General features: G+C 44.1%; 1 protein-coding gene across 1 annotated transcript in view; it reads right to left on the bottom strand.

Moving 5' to 3' along the window:
• Positions 1-5889: 5889 nt before the first annotated feature.
• HEATR6 (HEAT repeat containing 6) overlaps positions 5890-17238 on the bottom strand; it is a 32490-nt gene continuing 21141 nt past the window's right edge. Inside the window, exons 13-20 of the mRNA XM_010861710.1 lie at positions 15728-15850; positions 15280-15366; positions 12285-12419; positions 11343-11465; positions 10271-10395; positions 9378-9474; positions 8138-8342; positions 5890-6868 (exon numbers count right to left, since the gene is read on the bottom strand). Of these exons, the coding sequence (XP_010860012.1) occupies positions 6297-6868; positions 8138-8342; positions 9378-9474; positions 10271-10395; positions 11343-11465; positions 12285-12419; positions 15280-15366; positions 15728-15850 (1467 nt within the window). The 3' untranslated portion in view covers positions 5890-6296. The remainder of the gene's footprint in view (positions 6869-8137; positions 8343-9377; positions 9475-10270; positions 10396-11342; positions 11466-12284; positions 12420-15279; positions 15367-15727; positions 15851-17238) is intronic.

The raw sequence follows: 17238 nt of genomic DNA, 5'->3' as shown, positions 1-17238 counted from the left end.
ATTATTTGAATAATTTTTTCTGTGTGTGTGCATGTGGTTTCTCTAGCAACTACAAAATACTTAACTTTTCATAGGTTGTTTGGAATTAACATTTTATTGTTCAAGTGAAATGTAGAAATCTTACTACCATATAGATCTCTTTACCCTTCCTCTTTAGATGGTAATTTTTACGTGAATAATTGGGCTTCCCAGATGGCACAGTGGTAAAGAATCTGCCTGCCAACACAGGAGACAAGAGATGAAGGTTTGATCTGTGGGTTGGGAAGATCCCCTGGAATAGGAAATGGCAACCCACTCCAGTATTCTTGCCTGGAAAATTCCACGGACAGAAAAGCCTGGTCACACACAGTCAGACCCGACTGAGCACACACACACAAACATACCTATATTCACTGAAGATTCTATCAGACAATATTAGAAGTTTGTACATGTTATGAAAAGCTTAAGATGAGAAAAACAGTCTATTTACCCAAATATTTCCCACATCTATTGCTCTTCCTTCATTCCCAAAGTTTCAGATTTCCCTCTGGTGTCATAGTTTTATCCACAAAATGTTCCCATGTCGAGAGGTCAAGTGAGAAAAACGCAGAGAGCAAGAGAAAGCAATGGGCTTCACTCTCTTGCTGTTGGGACCACACTTCCTCTGGTCAAAGAAGGGCTCCCCTCCCTGAAGCTTTAGGCACCTTCCTGGCTGTGATAGCCATAGCTGCATTGGAATAGCCAACGGGCAGGGGTGGAAGGGGAGAGAAGCAAGAAACAGGGGTGTCCCCCTCTCTCCCTGACCCACACAGTCAGTCCCTCATGCCCCATCCTAGGGCCAGAAACAGAGAGCTTCTCTGGGAGCTCTGTCTGCGTGGTCCAGGATTCTGTCCGTCTAGCTGGGTGGTGCTGAGTTCCCCTCTCCTTCCCTGGTCTCCCTGTTATGCTTTCCTTTTCGAGATTAGCAGCTGCACACATTGAGTCTCGGCACTCTAGCTGTGTTCAGTGGGAGGGAGAGGGTGGACTAGCACTGGAGTGAGAATGAGAGATGGATTTTTATATCACAAACAGAGCCGTGGATTTACAAAGGCTGAACAACGCGATGCACCCTTAGGGCACCCTATAGTGTATAGCGTACAGTGAAGTCGCTCAGTCGTGTCCGACTCTTTGCGACCCCGTGGACTGTAGCCTACCACGCTTATCCGTCCGTGGGATTCTCCGTCCGTGGGATTCTCCGTCCGTGGGATTCTCCAGGCAAGGATACTGGAGTGAGTTACCATTTCCTTCTCCAGGGGGAACTTCCCGACCCAGGGATCAAACCTGGCTCTCCCGCATTGGATGCAGACGCTTTAACCTCTGAGCCACCAGGGAAGCCCTAGGGCACCCTAACTGAGGATAAATTCTCTCCCTGCACACCCTGCCCCCTTACCCCTGACCCTGCTCCTCCAGAGCACAGTGTGGTGGCTAAAAGTCAAATTCCTTGGTTTGAATTTTTACGTTCGTTTTTCCAGATGAACTTTAGAATTATTTTGCCATTAAAAGTATTTTTTTTTTATCTTGATAGGAATTTAGCTAAATTTCTGGATTCAGAGAGGAATAGTCTTTTTATAATTTTGGGTCCTTCTATCTAGGAACATGGTATATCTTCTCATTTTTTAAAAATGTCTTCTTCAATGACATTTTAAAAAATTTCAGTTAAAAATTTTTTTTTTACAAAATACTTGTTACAATTTGGTTAGAATACTCCTGATATTTTGTCACTACTGCGATGAGATCTTTTAAACATAAAATCTTAATGGTTATAGTTGATATATAGCAGAGCTATTGATTTTGGCCTAATTTGTAACCAGCTACCTTATAAAACTTTTGGAGTTGATTTTCTACAAATAATGATTCATGAATTCAGTCTCTCAGACTGGTGTTTTACAAATAATGCTAATTTGGAATCTCTCTTTGAAAAAACTTCTGAAAAATTCTGCTTTTGGTTTATTTAATCATATTGACCATCAAATCTTATACAATGTTAGGTAACAGTGGTGATGATAGACTTGTCTTGGTTGTGATTTTAGCAAAGTCACTCTTCAAGAAATATTTCATGATGTTAATGAAATATCTTTTTAAGTTCTTTTTAAAAGGAATTTTGATCAGAAAAGGACACTGAGTTTTATCAAACACTTTCAGTATCCATAAAATGACCATTTGCATTTTCTTACTTGACCTATTAATGTGGTAATATGTTAATAGAACTTCTAAATTAAGAAAAACACCTGTGTTCCTACAGTCAATCCTAGTAGGTCACAGAATAGATTGCAGAGCAATTAATTCTCAAGGGAAGGGCTTTTCCCCAACACAGGTGCTCTTCTTTGAATTATGTCCCGGAGAGGCCATACCACCACCACCTTCCCCCTGGATACTGTTACTGGTGTCAGCATGAGGGTCCTTGGGAGTGTTGGGCAGAAATGGCAAATGAATGCTGGTTTGCTGAGAATTTGGCCCAATCCTAATATAATACTTTGGCCACCTGATGCAAAGAACTGACTCTTTGGAAAAGACCCCGATGTTGGGAAAGATTGAAGGGAGGAGAAGAAGGGGATGATAGAGGATGAGATGGTTGGATGGCATCACCAACTCAATGGATGAGTTTGAGTAAACTTTGGGAGTTGGTGATGGACAGGGAGGCCTGGTGTGCTGCAGTCCATGGGGTCGAAGAGAGCTGGATACGACTGAGCAACTGAACTGAACTGACTGAATATAACATCCTCACCCACTAGAGCTGAGCTTTAGTTTAGACCTGAGGACTCAAGGACTGTACTAGATTAGAAGCTCCTTCCCCAAGATCCCACTCCAGAGATCTCACCCTAGTGAGGAGACAGTAAGCCCAGGGAGGAAGTTAAAGAAAAGGGTAACGACGGCAGTGTCTGCTTTGTGCTGGCTCCAAGATAATGCTTTACACGTATTATGTGACTGATTCCTGAAACTCTATGAGGTAGTTATCCCCTTTTTACTAATTAGAGGTCTAGAAACTTCCCCAAGGACATAATTACTAAGAAGAGTTGTTATTTAAAAAACGGGTGTAATTCCGAAGTTTGTGTAAACTGGATCTGTAATTTCTGAAGACTGGCCCTCAGGGATGGGTCACAAGGCAGAACTCACTTGCAGTCCTTGCCCTTGCCCATTAGGGATCTGTGGGGACCCACAGGGGACTGTTTCTGGCTGGCCACAGACGTCCTGGGGGCAGTGCCCATCCCACCCTGCTGGATCCAGGTTCACTGCCTAGAAGTGCAGTCAGGGGATTCCAGCTGTTCAACCGGCATCACAGAAGCGCATGGTATGTTGACAGCTTCTGCCTGGTGCTCTGAAAATTTAAGGAAAACAAACAACTGACTTTATGGAGTACCAAAAGTTGTTTTCGGAGAAGGCAAAGGCACCCCACTACAGTACTCTTGCCTGGAAAATCCCATGGATGGAGGAGCCTGGTGGGCTGCAGTCCATGGGGTCGCTAAGAGTCAGACACGACTGAGCAACTTCACTTTGACTTTTCACTTTCACGCATTAGAGAAGGAAATGGCAACCCACTCCAGTGTTCTTGCCTGCAGAATCCCAGGGATGGGGTCCCACAGAGTTTGACACAACTGAAGCGACTTAGCAACAACAACAAAAGTTGTTTAAAGAACTTTCCATGTATTAACACATTTCACTGTTATAACATCCTTATGAGGCAGGCACCATCATCCCCATTTCAAAGATGAGAAAACCAGGCATAAGAGGTGAAATGACAGTCACAGATGGAGAGCAGAGCCAGGATTTAAGCCCAGGCTCTCAACCACTGCACTCTGTTAATGACATGAAGGCCGAATGAACCAGAGTAACTAGAACTCACTTAAGCTGGTGGTGAGCTTCTGCTCCTGGTCTGGATTCACGCACAAATATCAGAATCAGGGGAGCTGTTGCCTGGTTTCCTCGACGAGGTTTCTGTCTGACCTCTCATCACCTTAGGGCACTGACTCTACCATTAACTAAATCTGCAAGAGGTTACAGTGCATCTTCCTTGGGCTCTAGAAGTGGGTTTATTATCAGTGAGTTTCACAGCAAAGGTTGGAAGGTAAGTGATGTTTCCTAATGCTCTTGATTCAATGAGTTTGCTCTAGACTTCTGTGCCAAGCTGACTCCTCCTCCAAATTTCTTCTTTTAAATATCAGGAGAAACATCGGTATCATGTATCAAAAGAAAGTTCAGAATGTGGCATTCTGAATCAGAGCCAGACTTCCTACTGTTTCTGCAGCACATAAATCCTGGCCCTTTATTCTCTGGGTGGCTTCCTTCCATGACGGCAGCTTTCCAGAGCCTTCAGCCTGGGTGTACAGCCACAAAGTCACAGGGCGAAGAAAAGTAGCATCCGACCCGGACAGAAGCCCTCAGTCCACACTTACGAATTTCTGGGAGTGCTTATTAGCCTTGGTTTCTTCCTGCACATGAACGTTAATATCTGTTTTCAGAAACCTGGAAACCTCAAAGGCAGTGAAAGGTTTAGAAAGAAAAAAATTTTATTCAAAGTAAGCAAATGGTAAGAGTGAATCAGCAAGGGAAACCGTTCAAAATCATTTCAGAGATCTTTTATCAAGAAACCCACCAGTGAAAGCTCAAAGAACCAGGCATGAGTTATATATGGCATATTTTTACTTTTATGAAAATAGCAAGTAAACAAGCTGCTACTTAAGAATATACTCCTTCAAGAAAAGGAAGTTCTAAGATTCAAGACAGGGTTGGTACAGGTTCAACTCAGTTCCATGGGCTCTATAACAATTCTTGCCCAGAATCCTCCAAAGAAAATCAAGTCTAGACAATGTTTCACGTGGTGGTTTTTACTGTGCTGGTAGTCTCATGCTGTGGAAACTGGTATTCTACCAACAAAAAGAAGTGAGACTTCAGCTATTTGAATACTCTGCTCCCTAGTCTCTGCCTAAACGTATTTTCTGAACAAAGCAACATAGATGGGAGAGGGTAACTTAAGGGTAAAGGAGAAGAAAAGGACACATGGATGCTCTAAAATACGTATTTTAAGCGAAGTAACTGCAGTTAAATGATATACTGCCAAATATCGTTAGTCACTCGGTAATGTCTGACTCTTTGCGACCCCAGGGACTCTGGCCCACCAGGCTCTTCCATCATTGGAATTCTCCAGGCAATAACACTGGTGTGGGTAGCCATTCCTTCCTCCAGGGGATCTTCCCAACCCAGGGATCAAACCTGGTCTCCAGGATTGCAGGCGGACTCTACCGTCTGAGTCGTAATCTACTGCCAAAACTCACTCTATGTACCCTGATTCTTAATTATCCACATCAAGTGGAAGTGTGGGATCTTTTATCATATATCCCTAAATTCCTGACTGAAATCACTTACAATAAAGTTGGTGGTCAAGAGACATATGCAAAATTTAAACATAAATAATGTTTCAATGAGAAACGACTTTTATAACTGCTTGGGCATTATCAAAATATAATCTAAAAACTTCTCCTTGTAATCATGTAAATTAAACAAATAATCCTTTTTAAGGCACAAATCCAAAGGTGGCAAAATCACCAAAAATTCAGCATAGGGGACCACATTCTCCTAAGGGGCGTTAGGACATTCAAATAGGTGCTGATGTTATGGCCAGGCTGAAATGGACATGGGCCTTGGCCAGAGGGCCCTGAACGCTAGTTCATCTTTACAGGGCTGTGGGAAGGCATGGAGGGGGCTTCCAGGGGTGCCACTCGGGGAGCTCAGTGCAATAGCTATTTATCAACCCGAAAGGAACTGATTCAGTATTTTAGCAACTGATATAGCTGAACCAGCATGAACTGGCTGAAGAGCAGCTCTGCTTGCAGCTTTCTATAAATGCAACTTGACAAAAATGGTAGACTACGGGCATACTGCTTTACATGAGTTTATTACAAAAGAAAAACAATTCCCAGAGGCACAAGATACAACATTCTAACTCCTAAATCCTTTTGCTTTTTCCTTTGTTTAATACGCTTCTGAGACCACTCTTTAGAACCCAAGCCTACTCAGTCCACAGGACAACCCAACTCCTTGGCTCCCAGATGCACAAGTCAGAGGTTCCCGCAGCCACAGCCACAGCCACAGCCACAGCCACGGCAGTGGAACCACTCTGCAACGTGGATGAGCCCTCTGAGAAAAATTTCATTAGCTGCTCACCCGTTCTAAATTAACAGTGAAAGGACTGTTTCTGCCCCTAAGATGAAACCCCACACATCTGATGCTCAAGCTCAGGTCTTCCTGTTTCCACCTGACACCTGGAAAGTATGGTGGACTATTCACCGATGGGTTAATCCTAAGGGTGCTACTTGAGATCCAGATGAGTCAGAATAAATGGTCAGGGTATCTTCCAAAAAGGCCACGATGGCCCTTTTGGCTGGGTCGCCAGCCAGTGCCTGGACACTGTTTATGTGCCCCAGGGCCGTTCTGACCATCTGGTCTCTTTCCTGCAGGTGGTGGGGTGCTCCGGTGTCATCTCTCTCTGTTCCTGATTTTAAAAACTGTAGGATATAGGACTGGACCATGTCCCCGTGCAGTTCGAGGGTTTTCCTGATGCAGGACAGGTCTGAGGGGCTGGCCAAGCTCAGGAGGTGAATCAGCGCCTGGCAGATTTGGGTCCGCAGGCTGGCACAGTACTTGAACTCCAAAAAGTCTGTGGTGTCTTCGCTCTTCTGCAAGGCGGTGACCAGGGCATCCCAGATCTGAGCGTACTGCTCGACCGACCCATAGTGCTCCCTCCTGCGGGGGACGGCCAGGGCGGCGGCTGATCTGATGCGCACTTTGAAGTTCTTGCATGATGTCACAACTGATGTCAGGGCGTCGTAGGCCTGGGAGGTCCACGGGGCTGTTTCTAGAAAGAATCCATAGTCATTAGAGCAAATGAAGGTTTAAAAGTAAGTGAGGGGAGAGAGAGGGGAGCTGAGGGAAGCACATACACTAGTGCTCAAGTTAGTCCTTCCATGTTTTCACTTAATTCTCACTTAAAAAGCGGGTCCTGCATTTTATTGCAAAGGAAAGGAAAATACTGTTTAGGCAGTGACTGGGGGACAGAGTACTCAGATTAACTGGAGGCTCAATTTCCTAATACTGAAAAGATGATGCTCAGATTTCTGTCTTTGCTCCCTTCCTGTTGGCCCCAGAACGTCAGCCAGCTTTATTTTCGTCAGAGCTACCACTACACACTCTGTTTTGGGAGTTCTTATTCCTCAAGATGGGCAGCAGAGTAAACTGCAGCTTCCTTAACGCTCCCAGCCCTTCCCGACTCCTCTGCTGCCTCTGAAGACAGGAGGGAGACACCCAGTCCAAAGAGTGCCAGTGCCGAAGGCCACTTCAGGCTGCTTCCTCAGTGGATGAAGCCCCGAGGCTCCCGGCTGACTGGTCTGCCTGGACACTTCTGGCAGTACAAGGAGCAGAACAGACCTCCCTAAGGCGACGTAGGTTCTGCTGGTCCAGAAGAACGTCACCTCTCCAGGAAGACACCCTTGTGTTTCAGAAATGCTGGCAATTCCAGCAAGTGGGATCTGGAGGCTGTGATCCAGACCCCAGAGCAGCTATCAGCCGCTGATGATGTACCGAGGTGCGGGGCCTGTCATCCTCAGAGGCAGATCCCTGCCTGCCTGCAGCATTCCACCCCGGGGCCAACATCTCCTGTGGGATTTCCAGTTAAACCCTCTTTCTCCCATGTCTGTTTCCCCTTTAACTTTTTTTCCTGTTTGCTAAAACAATGTATGCTCACTGCAGGAAATTTTGAAAAAGCAGAAAAGAATCCTACTTATCATCCCATTGAGAGACAATCACTGTCAATATTTAGGTTAATTTCCTTTCAGTCTTTTTTCTACCCATTTATTGAGATCATACTGTAGAAACAATTTCCATATCTCATTTTCATTTGCTTAACATCAGAACTATCTTCCCAGATTATCAAAAACTTTCTGTAAATGTAATTTTAAGTGGCAACACAATACCCCTTTAAATATATAGACCATGATTTACCCCACTTTTCCCTTAAACTGGGGTGTTCAGTAAAATACCATGAGTAACAGTGTGGTTTTATTAATAATGGAGACGGGTGTGTATTGCCCAAAGAAGCCTTCCATCAGAGAGAAGGAGACGTTCTTACCGAGGGGAAGAGCAGGATTTTTAAATACATTTCCCATCGCATAACAGGCATTCCATCGGACTTTCATGGCAGCCTCAATCAGAACAGTAGAAATCAGGGCCTGGATAGCCTCCTCAATGATTTCAGCAAATCTGGGTTTTTCTATATGAGAAGGTTGCAGAAAATGGAGCAAATTTCCAAGGGCTCGGACTGCATTGCTTTTTACCTGGAGTAAGATGTAAAAGCATCAGAAATCTGTTTTGCCAAAGATATGTGTCAGAAAGTATAATTTTAGTTTAAAAAAAGAAATCGAAACACCAAACAGGAGGCCCAAAACATCTTAAAGCAATGAGATAATGAAAAATGTAGCTTGTAAAGGTGTAAGTTCTTAGAACTCTGCAAGGTCTCGTGGGGTCAACATTCTGAGTCATCAGAGAGGTGAGGTTCTACAGTTCCTTGCCCTGATTTTTTTAATGTCAGATGGGACTTCAGAGAGGTCTATCTTCCTTGTTTTACAGAGATGGTGTGTAAGGCCCAGGGGCTAAGGGACACGGTTGATTTGCAGCAAGGCTTGGAAAACCCAGGTTTCATAATTCCAGTCCAATACTTTTCTGCCTAAAGTCTCAAACTTTGCAGCATACTAGAATCATCTGGGGAGCTTTTTTTAAGAAAACAAAAACCAATTCTGATGGAATTAACCTATGGTAGGGCTTCCCAAGTCTTCAGAACCACTGACTAAGTCAAGCACTTGGTTTGGGCCTGGTGCTATGCTAGGTGCTGTAATAAAGGCATCATGTGCTGTAATAAAAGGCATCTTGGAGTCCAATGAGGTATATGGAATGATTTTCAGGTCACAGATGAGGAAATTCACCTTCAAAGAAGTTAAATAATGCACCAAAGGTCACTCAGCTACTAAAGGGCAAGCCAGGATTTAAACTCGGCTGATGTCTGCTGACCCTAAAGTGCACGTCTACACTTTTAAAACTTAATAGTGTAACAGGGAATATTCAAAGCCAAGCTGCTCATCTTTCTGACTTGTCAATTCTACTAAGAGATTTTTGGAAAAAGCAAGCATGGAATAGTCTTACAAACGGCACTGATATTTTTCATGAGATAGGAAGGAAACTGTCAAGTATGGAGTGTACACTATACACCCTGAGCACACTCTCCATCTCCTTTGAACAGGGATAAATTTGGTGAGATAGAACTGTAATACACTAAGTGTCTCACTGAGAAATATGAGGTTGTGCTGTCAGCCTACCTTGTCTTTATCCTTGGAAGCATCTATAGCTGACTGCAGCATCTTCAAGAGCAGGAGGCCTGAGAACTCTTCCTGGAAACTTGGGTCTGGTGTTTCCCTGTCCCACCCAAAGCAAGCAAAACATGTTAACTGTAAAACCCACCTACACATACACATGTACAAATACACTCACTCAGTGTAATTACAGAAACAGCTCCACATATCTGTTCAGATTATACTGAGAACTTATTTAGGGTTTACACCTTTTGATTTAGTAGGTCTACATCTAGGGATATAACCAAAAAGGGTATCTCACAATGGAGATTTCACGCACAAAAATGTTCAATGCATATAAAAACCTACACTAACACGAACGTTCAGTTACAGGGGAATGGCAAAATAATGAGCACATAGTGAAGACTGTGTAATAACAAATAACAACTTATAAAAAGTCTACAGAAGTCAGCAGAATGCTTATACATGTTACATGTCTAGAGTGAAAGAACAAAAAGCAAGATACTTGTGTATGTGTAAGAGCAGTGGCCTCTGGAGAGGGAAATTAGGGGATAAAGCTGTGAATACATTACTTAAAAATATACAAATACAGTATTTAAAAACAGGGCAACTATTACCAAGGTTTTGATTTTCTACTTTTATAGTTTTCACATTTTCTATAATGTGGATATATTACTTGTATCAGCATACAGTATTTTATATATATATATATATTAAAAACAGGTTACTAATAGTATATAAAACAAATATAAATACAGAATATAAAACAAAACAAAGCAGCAAGACTGACTACATAATATACGGGAATTACTGCTAATTCCTTTCTAGTAGGATCAAAGATGTCCTCTTGGGACCTTGGCCTTGGCAGTCAACCAGAGACAATGAGCTGAGTCACCTACATGTTGACAATCAGAGTGTCGGTCAGGTTGCCGAGGGACCAGGCTGCTTTGGCCCGGACATTAGGAGACTTGTCCTGAAGTGACATCAATATTGCATTGGCTGTGTCTGCAACAAATATGACATCCTGTGAGGTAAACAAAACAGAACACTGTAGTCACCTTAAGAGTTCACACTGCTGCCTTCAAAGTTCTCAAATTTGTTTTCAGATAAAGCTATATAAGCCTTTACCACAAACTTGTATTTTTATATCAAAATTCATTTAATCAATTTACTGTTTTCTTATATGAAATTTAGACACTCATTAAAATTCTACGGGAAGGTCTCCCATGATTCTGATACATGCGATACACACTCAAGGAGACTACAGATTTTGCTCTTGCAAACATCTTATAACCTGGCCTGTGACAATTATCTCTGAATCCTGCGCTTGGCTTGATGATCACCTTGGGAAAAGATGTGAACAATGAAACACACTTGTAAGCACATCCTGTTCACTTACACACTTCTCAATGAGGTAAAGGTCACAAATAAAAGTGAAGGAGAAATTTGTTTCTTTGTATTAAAATTTTATTAATTTTCTAAATTATTACTATTGTATGGTAATGTCCCATTTCACTTCTTTTTTTCACTGTATATTACTTTAAACATTCACTGGCCTAGGGTCCTGGTCAGAGTGCAAAATAGTTAAATGAACTATCAGTTCAGTTCAGTTCAGTCGCTCAGTCATGTCCGACTCTTTGCGACCCCATGAATCGCAGCACGCCAAGCCTCCCAGTCCATCACCAACTCCCGGAGTTCACTCAGACTCACGTCCATCGAGTCAGTGATGCCATCCAGCCATCTCATCCTCTGTCGTCCCCTTCTCCTCCTGCCCCCAATCCCTCCCAGCATCAGAGTCTTTTCCAATGAGTCAACTCTTATAGACATTAGCATATTTTAGTAGCAATTAAGGAAACCAGATTCCAAACCAATTTAATCGCCTTTACTGTCCACTTCAGGAGCTCTATATCATCACAAAGAGTAATAAAATGACTATAAAGTGGCACGGTGGAGTTATGTGGGCTCACTGACCTGTCTGAGACAAGGAAAAAGCACATAGACCCCGAGGGCTCTCGAGGTGGCAGCTTTCACTAAACGGTTCTTGCTGTCGTTCAGCCCCAGCAGCATCGTGATGCTCAGGATCTGCCTGTCGCTCTGCAATAAGAAAGGGAGGCCACGCAAAAGCGTGAGTGAAATAGCTGTGAGCCACTGCCTTCGACAAGTGACTGTGACATGTCTGTGTTGAATCCACAGTCAGGGAGGTGAACACAACTGAGTCTTTGAGGCTAACTTGGCAGAGAACAAAGGTTCAACTCAGATCCAGTTAACATCAGAGGACCCACTCGAGACAGGGATCACACAGCCTCGTGACTACATGTAACCTCTACCACCGTGGGAATCAGGTCATTTTGTTCTCCTACTTTAATCATGCTGCCTTCCTTATAAAAACTAATTTATATAAATAAGAAGGGATGCAAATGCCATTAAGGGCTAAAGGAAGCAGCAGTCTAAACACAACATGTATTGGGCACCAAAGTAGGCATTTTCACATGCTTCACATTATCACACATATCATTTCCATCTTATAGGTGATAAAACTAAATTTTATAGAAGTTAAGATAACCAAAGAGCTAGAAGGCAGAAGAGCTACTAGGATTTAAACCAACTAGGATTCAAATCCAAAGAGCTAGGATTTTCTAACTTATAGATTTGAAATCCTAAAATATGAGTTCAAAGCCTCTGCTACTCTCCCTCCCCCAACCCCCAATCCTGCCTTCTAAGCACAGGGAGGAAAACCTCCCCTGAGACATTAAGATTTCAGTGCTGTTCTCCTTTGCCCTCACCCTATACTCAGGTAGAACATGCACCTTTTCCTCAGAGATGATGAATACTGGTTCAAAAGAGTCAAAATCAAACTCAAGCTCTCATGCTTAGCATCACAAATTAAAGATGAGAAAACACCCCGAAGGTTACCGGCAGACTGCCGAAGGCTTCCGGCAAGATGGAAGACAGGGCGTCACAGGCGCTGGCCTGCAGCGTCGGATGCTCTGCGTTCTGCAGGGCTCTGGGTAAAGGACCGTTGAGCATCGCGGTCCAGAACGTCACCACCTGGAACAGGTAGAGCTGTAAGTGTGGCCCGGGAGATGACAGTGGAGCCAGCACGCTGCTCACACTACCGCCAGGGACCAGTGACGGCGCGTTTTCCTTAAAGCAGTCGCTCGCTGTGAACACTTTCACTAGTACTTCCTAACAGCAATGAAAGGAACTTCAGAAAGCAACTAATTAAACGCTTCCACAGTCTGGTACAGTGAGGCAGCAACAGTGACGGTAGTAAAGGGGACAAGAAGAGGACAGCAACAGCTTACACTCTACAGAGCTTCCCAACGCCGGGTGCTGCGCTGCGTGCTTTCCACGTATCAATGCACTGCATGTTTAAAAAACATTTATTTATTTATTTGGGCTGTACTGAGTCTTAGCTGAGGCACCTGGGATCTTCTCTCGCTCGTGGCATGTGAACTCTTAGCTGCGGCATGTGGGATCTAGTGCTCTGACCAGGCATCAAACCCAGGCCCCCTGCACTGGGAGCATGGAGTCTTAGCCACTGGACCACCAGGAAGTGCCCCCATGAACTCTTTAATTTCAGCCCCACTAAATGAAGAATATATCATTACCTCCATTTTCACACGGGAAACTGAGGCACAAAGAGGTAACCTGCTCGTGGGCAGCAGGGCTGGACTAGAATCAGATCAACCGACCCGCAGCCAGGCGCTCGTTCTAGCTGCCCTCGGTGGGCACAGGGTCGGAGCTCCAGGGTGGCCCAGAGGCCGTGTGCTGGATCCAGAGGCAGAGCTGGGGCTGAGGCCTCCAGCCGTTGCTTCCCATCTCTGCAGCCTTGGGTGGTCGCTGAACCTAAGTTTTGGTTCCTCTTCAGTACACGCAGGGCAAAGGCGTCTACTTGGCTGAGCTTGTGTGATAATAAAATGTGAGACTGTGTGTGAAGTCTCCAGCACAGCGCCCGGTGCACAGTGGAGATTCTTCAACTGAACAAAAAGCTCTGTTTTGAGCACTTGGAAGATGTTCTCACTTCAGTGCCCCTCAAGGGAGGCATCTGCAAGTGCCTTTAACAGTTTCCTTCTTATGCCTTTAAAAGCCCTGAAGAATCACGCCCCAGATGCAAATCTGTCTGGGGTTTTGGTGTCTCCATTTCCTCCCCATGGACCTAGTCCTAAATTTTGCCATGTACCCATGTGCCAGTTCTTTCACCTCCACAATCCTGTCACCCAGACCCCCAATCTGGGCCCTCTTGCCCCAAACCAGAAGATGACAGACAGCTGTGGCTGCCAGCCTTCCAGCTGGCCCCCAAGGATCCTCACCTCCTGATGTTTAGGAGGCCATGCCCTTCCACACTGACTTGGGCTGATCAGTGAGGAACTTCCAAAGCTAGATCATAAAAATCCTATAGCTCTATCTTGCTCTCTCTTAATTAAACTGCTATAATGGTGGTCAGGGCATTCCCTGTGGCTCGGTGGTAAAGAGCCCACTGTAGGAGATGCAGGAAACGTGGGTTCAACCCCTGGGTCAGGAAGATACCCTGGAGTAGGAAATGGCAACCCACTCCAGTATTCTTGCCTGGGAAATCCCACAGACAGAGGAGCCTGGCGGGCTACAGTCCTTAGGGTCACAAAAAGTGAGACACGACTTAGCAACTGAACAAGGGTGGCCAGCTGCCTTGTACAGAGAAGACTCCAGCAGGTCCCTAGGGAGGTCCTCAAGGGGAGGGAGCGAGTGAGATCTGCCACCAGGCAGCGCTAACCTGCAAGGTATGTGGCTGAGTGAGACACCTCAGGAGAGGTGCCACCCATCTTCGTCAAATTCGGATGACTGCAGCCCCTGCCAGCAGCTGGCTGTAACCTCATGAGACCTCAGCCAGAACCATCAGGTAAGCTGCCCCCAATCCCTGGCCCACAGAAACTATGTGAGAGAATAAATGTAGGATATGGCTTTAAGCTACTAAGTGTTTAGGATAATATCAGTCAACAGTACATCAGTAATACAGAAAGTCTATCCCTTTTTGGCATATGAAATAATACCGAAGTGTGAGCGGTTAAGAGTCTTGCCCAAAGTCACATGGAGCAAGAGAACGAGTCTGGATTAAACCCAGGTCTGTCTGATGGCGAAGCCCAACACAACTCCCTGCAAATGGTGACACTTCAGTTTTAGTGACTGTCTAGGGAAGGACTAGGGCTAGACATTCTTAATTCCCTGCAAGGATGCGGAAACAGTGAAGAGAAAAGGAATGGGCAGGCCGAGGAAGGCAGAGGGAGAAAACCTCACTCGTGTAGAGCTGACTCTGCTTTTGGCACTATGTAGAAGGTTTCTCTGGTGGGCTCATGTGTTCCTCCTCCAGAGAATAACTGGCACAGTGTGGAGGGAACACAAAGAATCTAAGTCACAAAATCTAATGGAAATAATGGGGAAAGGGGCTGGCAGTGAAGGGGTTAAGGAAATTAAGATTCATTGAACATCTATCTGGCAGTTTTCACACCTCATTCAATCTTCCAAAAGTCCAATGAGTCAAGGATTTTTATTCCGCTTTATAACATGGAAATTATGTTCATAATATTCATTAAGTGGTTTAATCTCATGACTTGGTATTCCAAATCCTGGGCTCTTCCCAGCATTCTAGTCTGTCTCTTGGGCATAATGAGTAACAGAATTAGGTTTTGTGCAACAAAACTGGTTCTTCCATTGCTGGCTCTATGTTACACATTACCACATATTGAACTGCAAATAAAACGAAATGCAAATAAAACCTACTCATCCTAAATTATAAACCACAATTTCCGATACTGAAAGAAACCAAACTCTCTGATACTTTCTGATACCGAAAGAAACCATCACTGAACCTCAAAATAAAACTGAATGAAGCACTAAGAAAAGAGAAAACCATGAATACACATTTACTTACCAAGGGGACTGGAACTCTCTGATCAGGTGCTACGGAAGAATCTGGTTTATACTGGTGTATTAAGCTGGTACCCAGTTCTTCCAGAAGCTGCCAAGATAAAAGAAACAGATTATCAGAGATGAATATTAGAACCATGGAGGTAAAAAGCAACTTCAATTTACAGACTACTTCAAATCAAGGGGAAAAATAATTTCCAATTGCTTTTCTTTCTTTCCTCAGCAACTCCCATCTCAGAGGCATTCTCAACAGGAGCAAAATCACCAAGTATATTTCATTAATTTATTACCAAATCAATTTTTTTGGTTTATATGTAGAGCTGAAAATAGAAGAACGTATCACTTCCCTCCCTGAAACGTCCTAAAGAAACTCAGAACTCATGGACATGTGGCAGAGGATAGAACCTAAAAGGAGGACAAGAGAAAAGCACATGGCTTTTAATGAAAATTACCTTTGCTCCATGAAGCTGGATAGATGGATCTGCCTCCCCCAGGCACTTGCAAATCACCTCTCCAAGCTCCATCAAGTAGACCTGTGTCATCGAAAAGTAGCCCCTTGCCAGATGAGCCAACACCTGCAAGGAAAATGGGATTAACCCTGAGAACGGAATGCAGGACTGCAAGATCCAAAAGTGTTCCAGTATTTCAGAAATCACTCACACTCAACAAGGGGCTTAAACCTGATGTTGAATAACATGAAAAACAACCATAATCTTTATTTTATGACTAAAAATCAACTAAGTGCTATCACATAATTTTATGGTGCTTTATAATCTACAAAATGTGTTTAAGATTATCATTATTGTCTCACTTAAGCCGGGAACAATTTTTCAAAGGTGGTATTAACTAAATAGTCTAGCTGAAGAAACTATGACTGAAAAAGTTTAAGAGGTTAAAGTGTTGTGCATTAGTCGCTCAGTTGTGTCCAACTCTTTGTGACCCCATGGACTGTAGCCCACCAGACTCCTCTGTCCATGGAATTCTTCAGGCAAGAATACTGGAGTGGCTGCCATTCCCTTCTCCAGGGGATCTTCCTGACCCAGAGATTGAACCCAGGTCTCCTGCACTGCAGGCAGATTCTTTACCAACTGAACCACCAAGGGAAACCCTAAAAGGTTAAAGGACATGTATAATATCAATCAGATAATTAGCAGCAGACGCCAAGACCAAACCTGTGTCTTAGGTCATACCTGAATACAGAAAAAACCAACACTTTAATATTCAGTTCCCAGTTACAGCCAGCTGCACTGGGAGCCAACCCCACACACTACCACAGCTGCAGAAAGCACGGCCCAGGAGCAACAGAAGGGCAGGCGCCACGCACACAGGGACACTCCTGGAGCACTGGGCTCTGGTGACCTGGGGGAACCACACTCCCCGCCTCAGAGTTCACCTTCTACACTTAGCCACTCTACCAGGAACAGGAGATGCAGCTGCTCTACCTGATACATACAAACAGAGGATTAGGCAAAATAAGTGCCTAATTAATAAGATTAAACAAACACTTAAGGGTGTCTACTAATAAAGCAGATATAACAAAATATTTTGTTGTCTCTAAGCAGATACAACAAAACATTTATTCCTTCAAAGGAAGAGAACCACCCTAGATTAAAGTATTTGTTTTTTCTGTATTCAGGTATGACCTAAGACACAGGTTTGCCAACAAAGGTCCATCTAGTCAAGGCTATGGTTCTTCCAGTAGTCATGTATGGATATGAGAGTTGGACTGTGAAGAAAGCTGAGTGCCAAAGAATTGATACTTTTGAACTGTGGTGTTGGAGAAGACTCTTGAGAGTCCCTTGGACTGCAAGGAGATCCAACCAGTCCATTCTGAAGGAGATCAGCTCTGGGATTTCTTTGGAAGGAATGATGCTAAAGCTGAAACTCCAGTACTTTGGCCACCTCATGCGAAGAGTTGACTCATTGGAAAAGACTCTGATGTTGGGAGGGATTGGGGGAAGAG

This window comes from Bison bison, unplaced genomic scaffold (genome assembly GCF_000754665.1).
Source record: "Bison bison bison isolate TAMUID 2011002044 unplaced genomic scaffold, Bison_UMD1.0 scf7180017864472, whole genome shotgun sequence".
Lineage (NCBI taxonomy): Eukaryota > Metazoa > Chordata > Mammalia > Artiodactyla > Bovidae > Bison > Bison bison.
The sequence above is the reverse complement of the archived record's forward strand: the minus strand, read 5'-3'. Positions and strand labels throughout refer to the sequence as shown.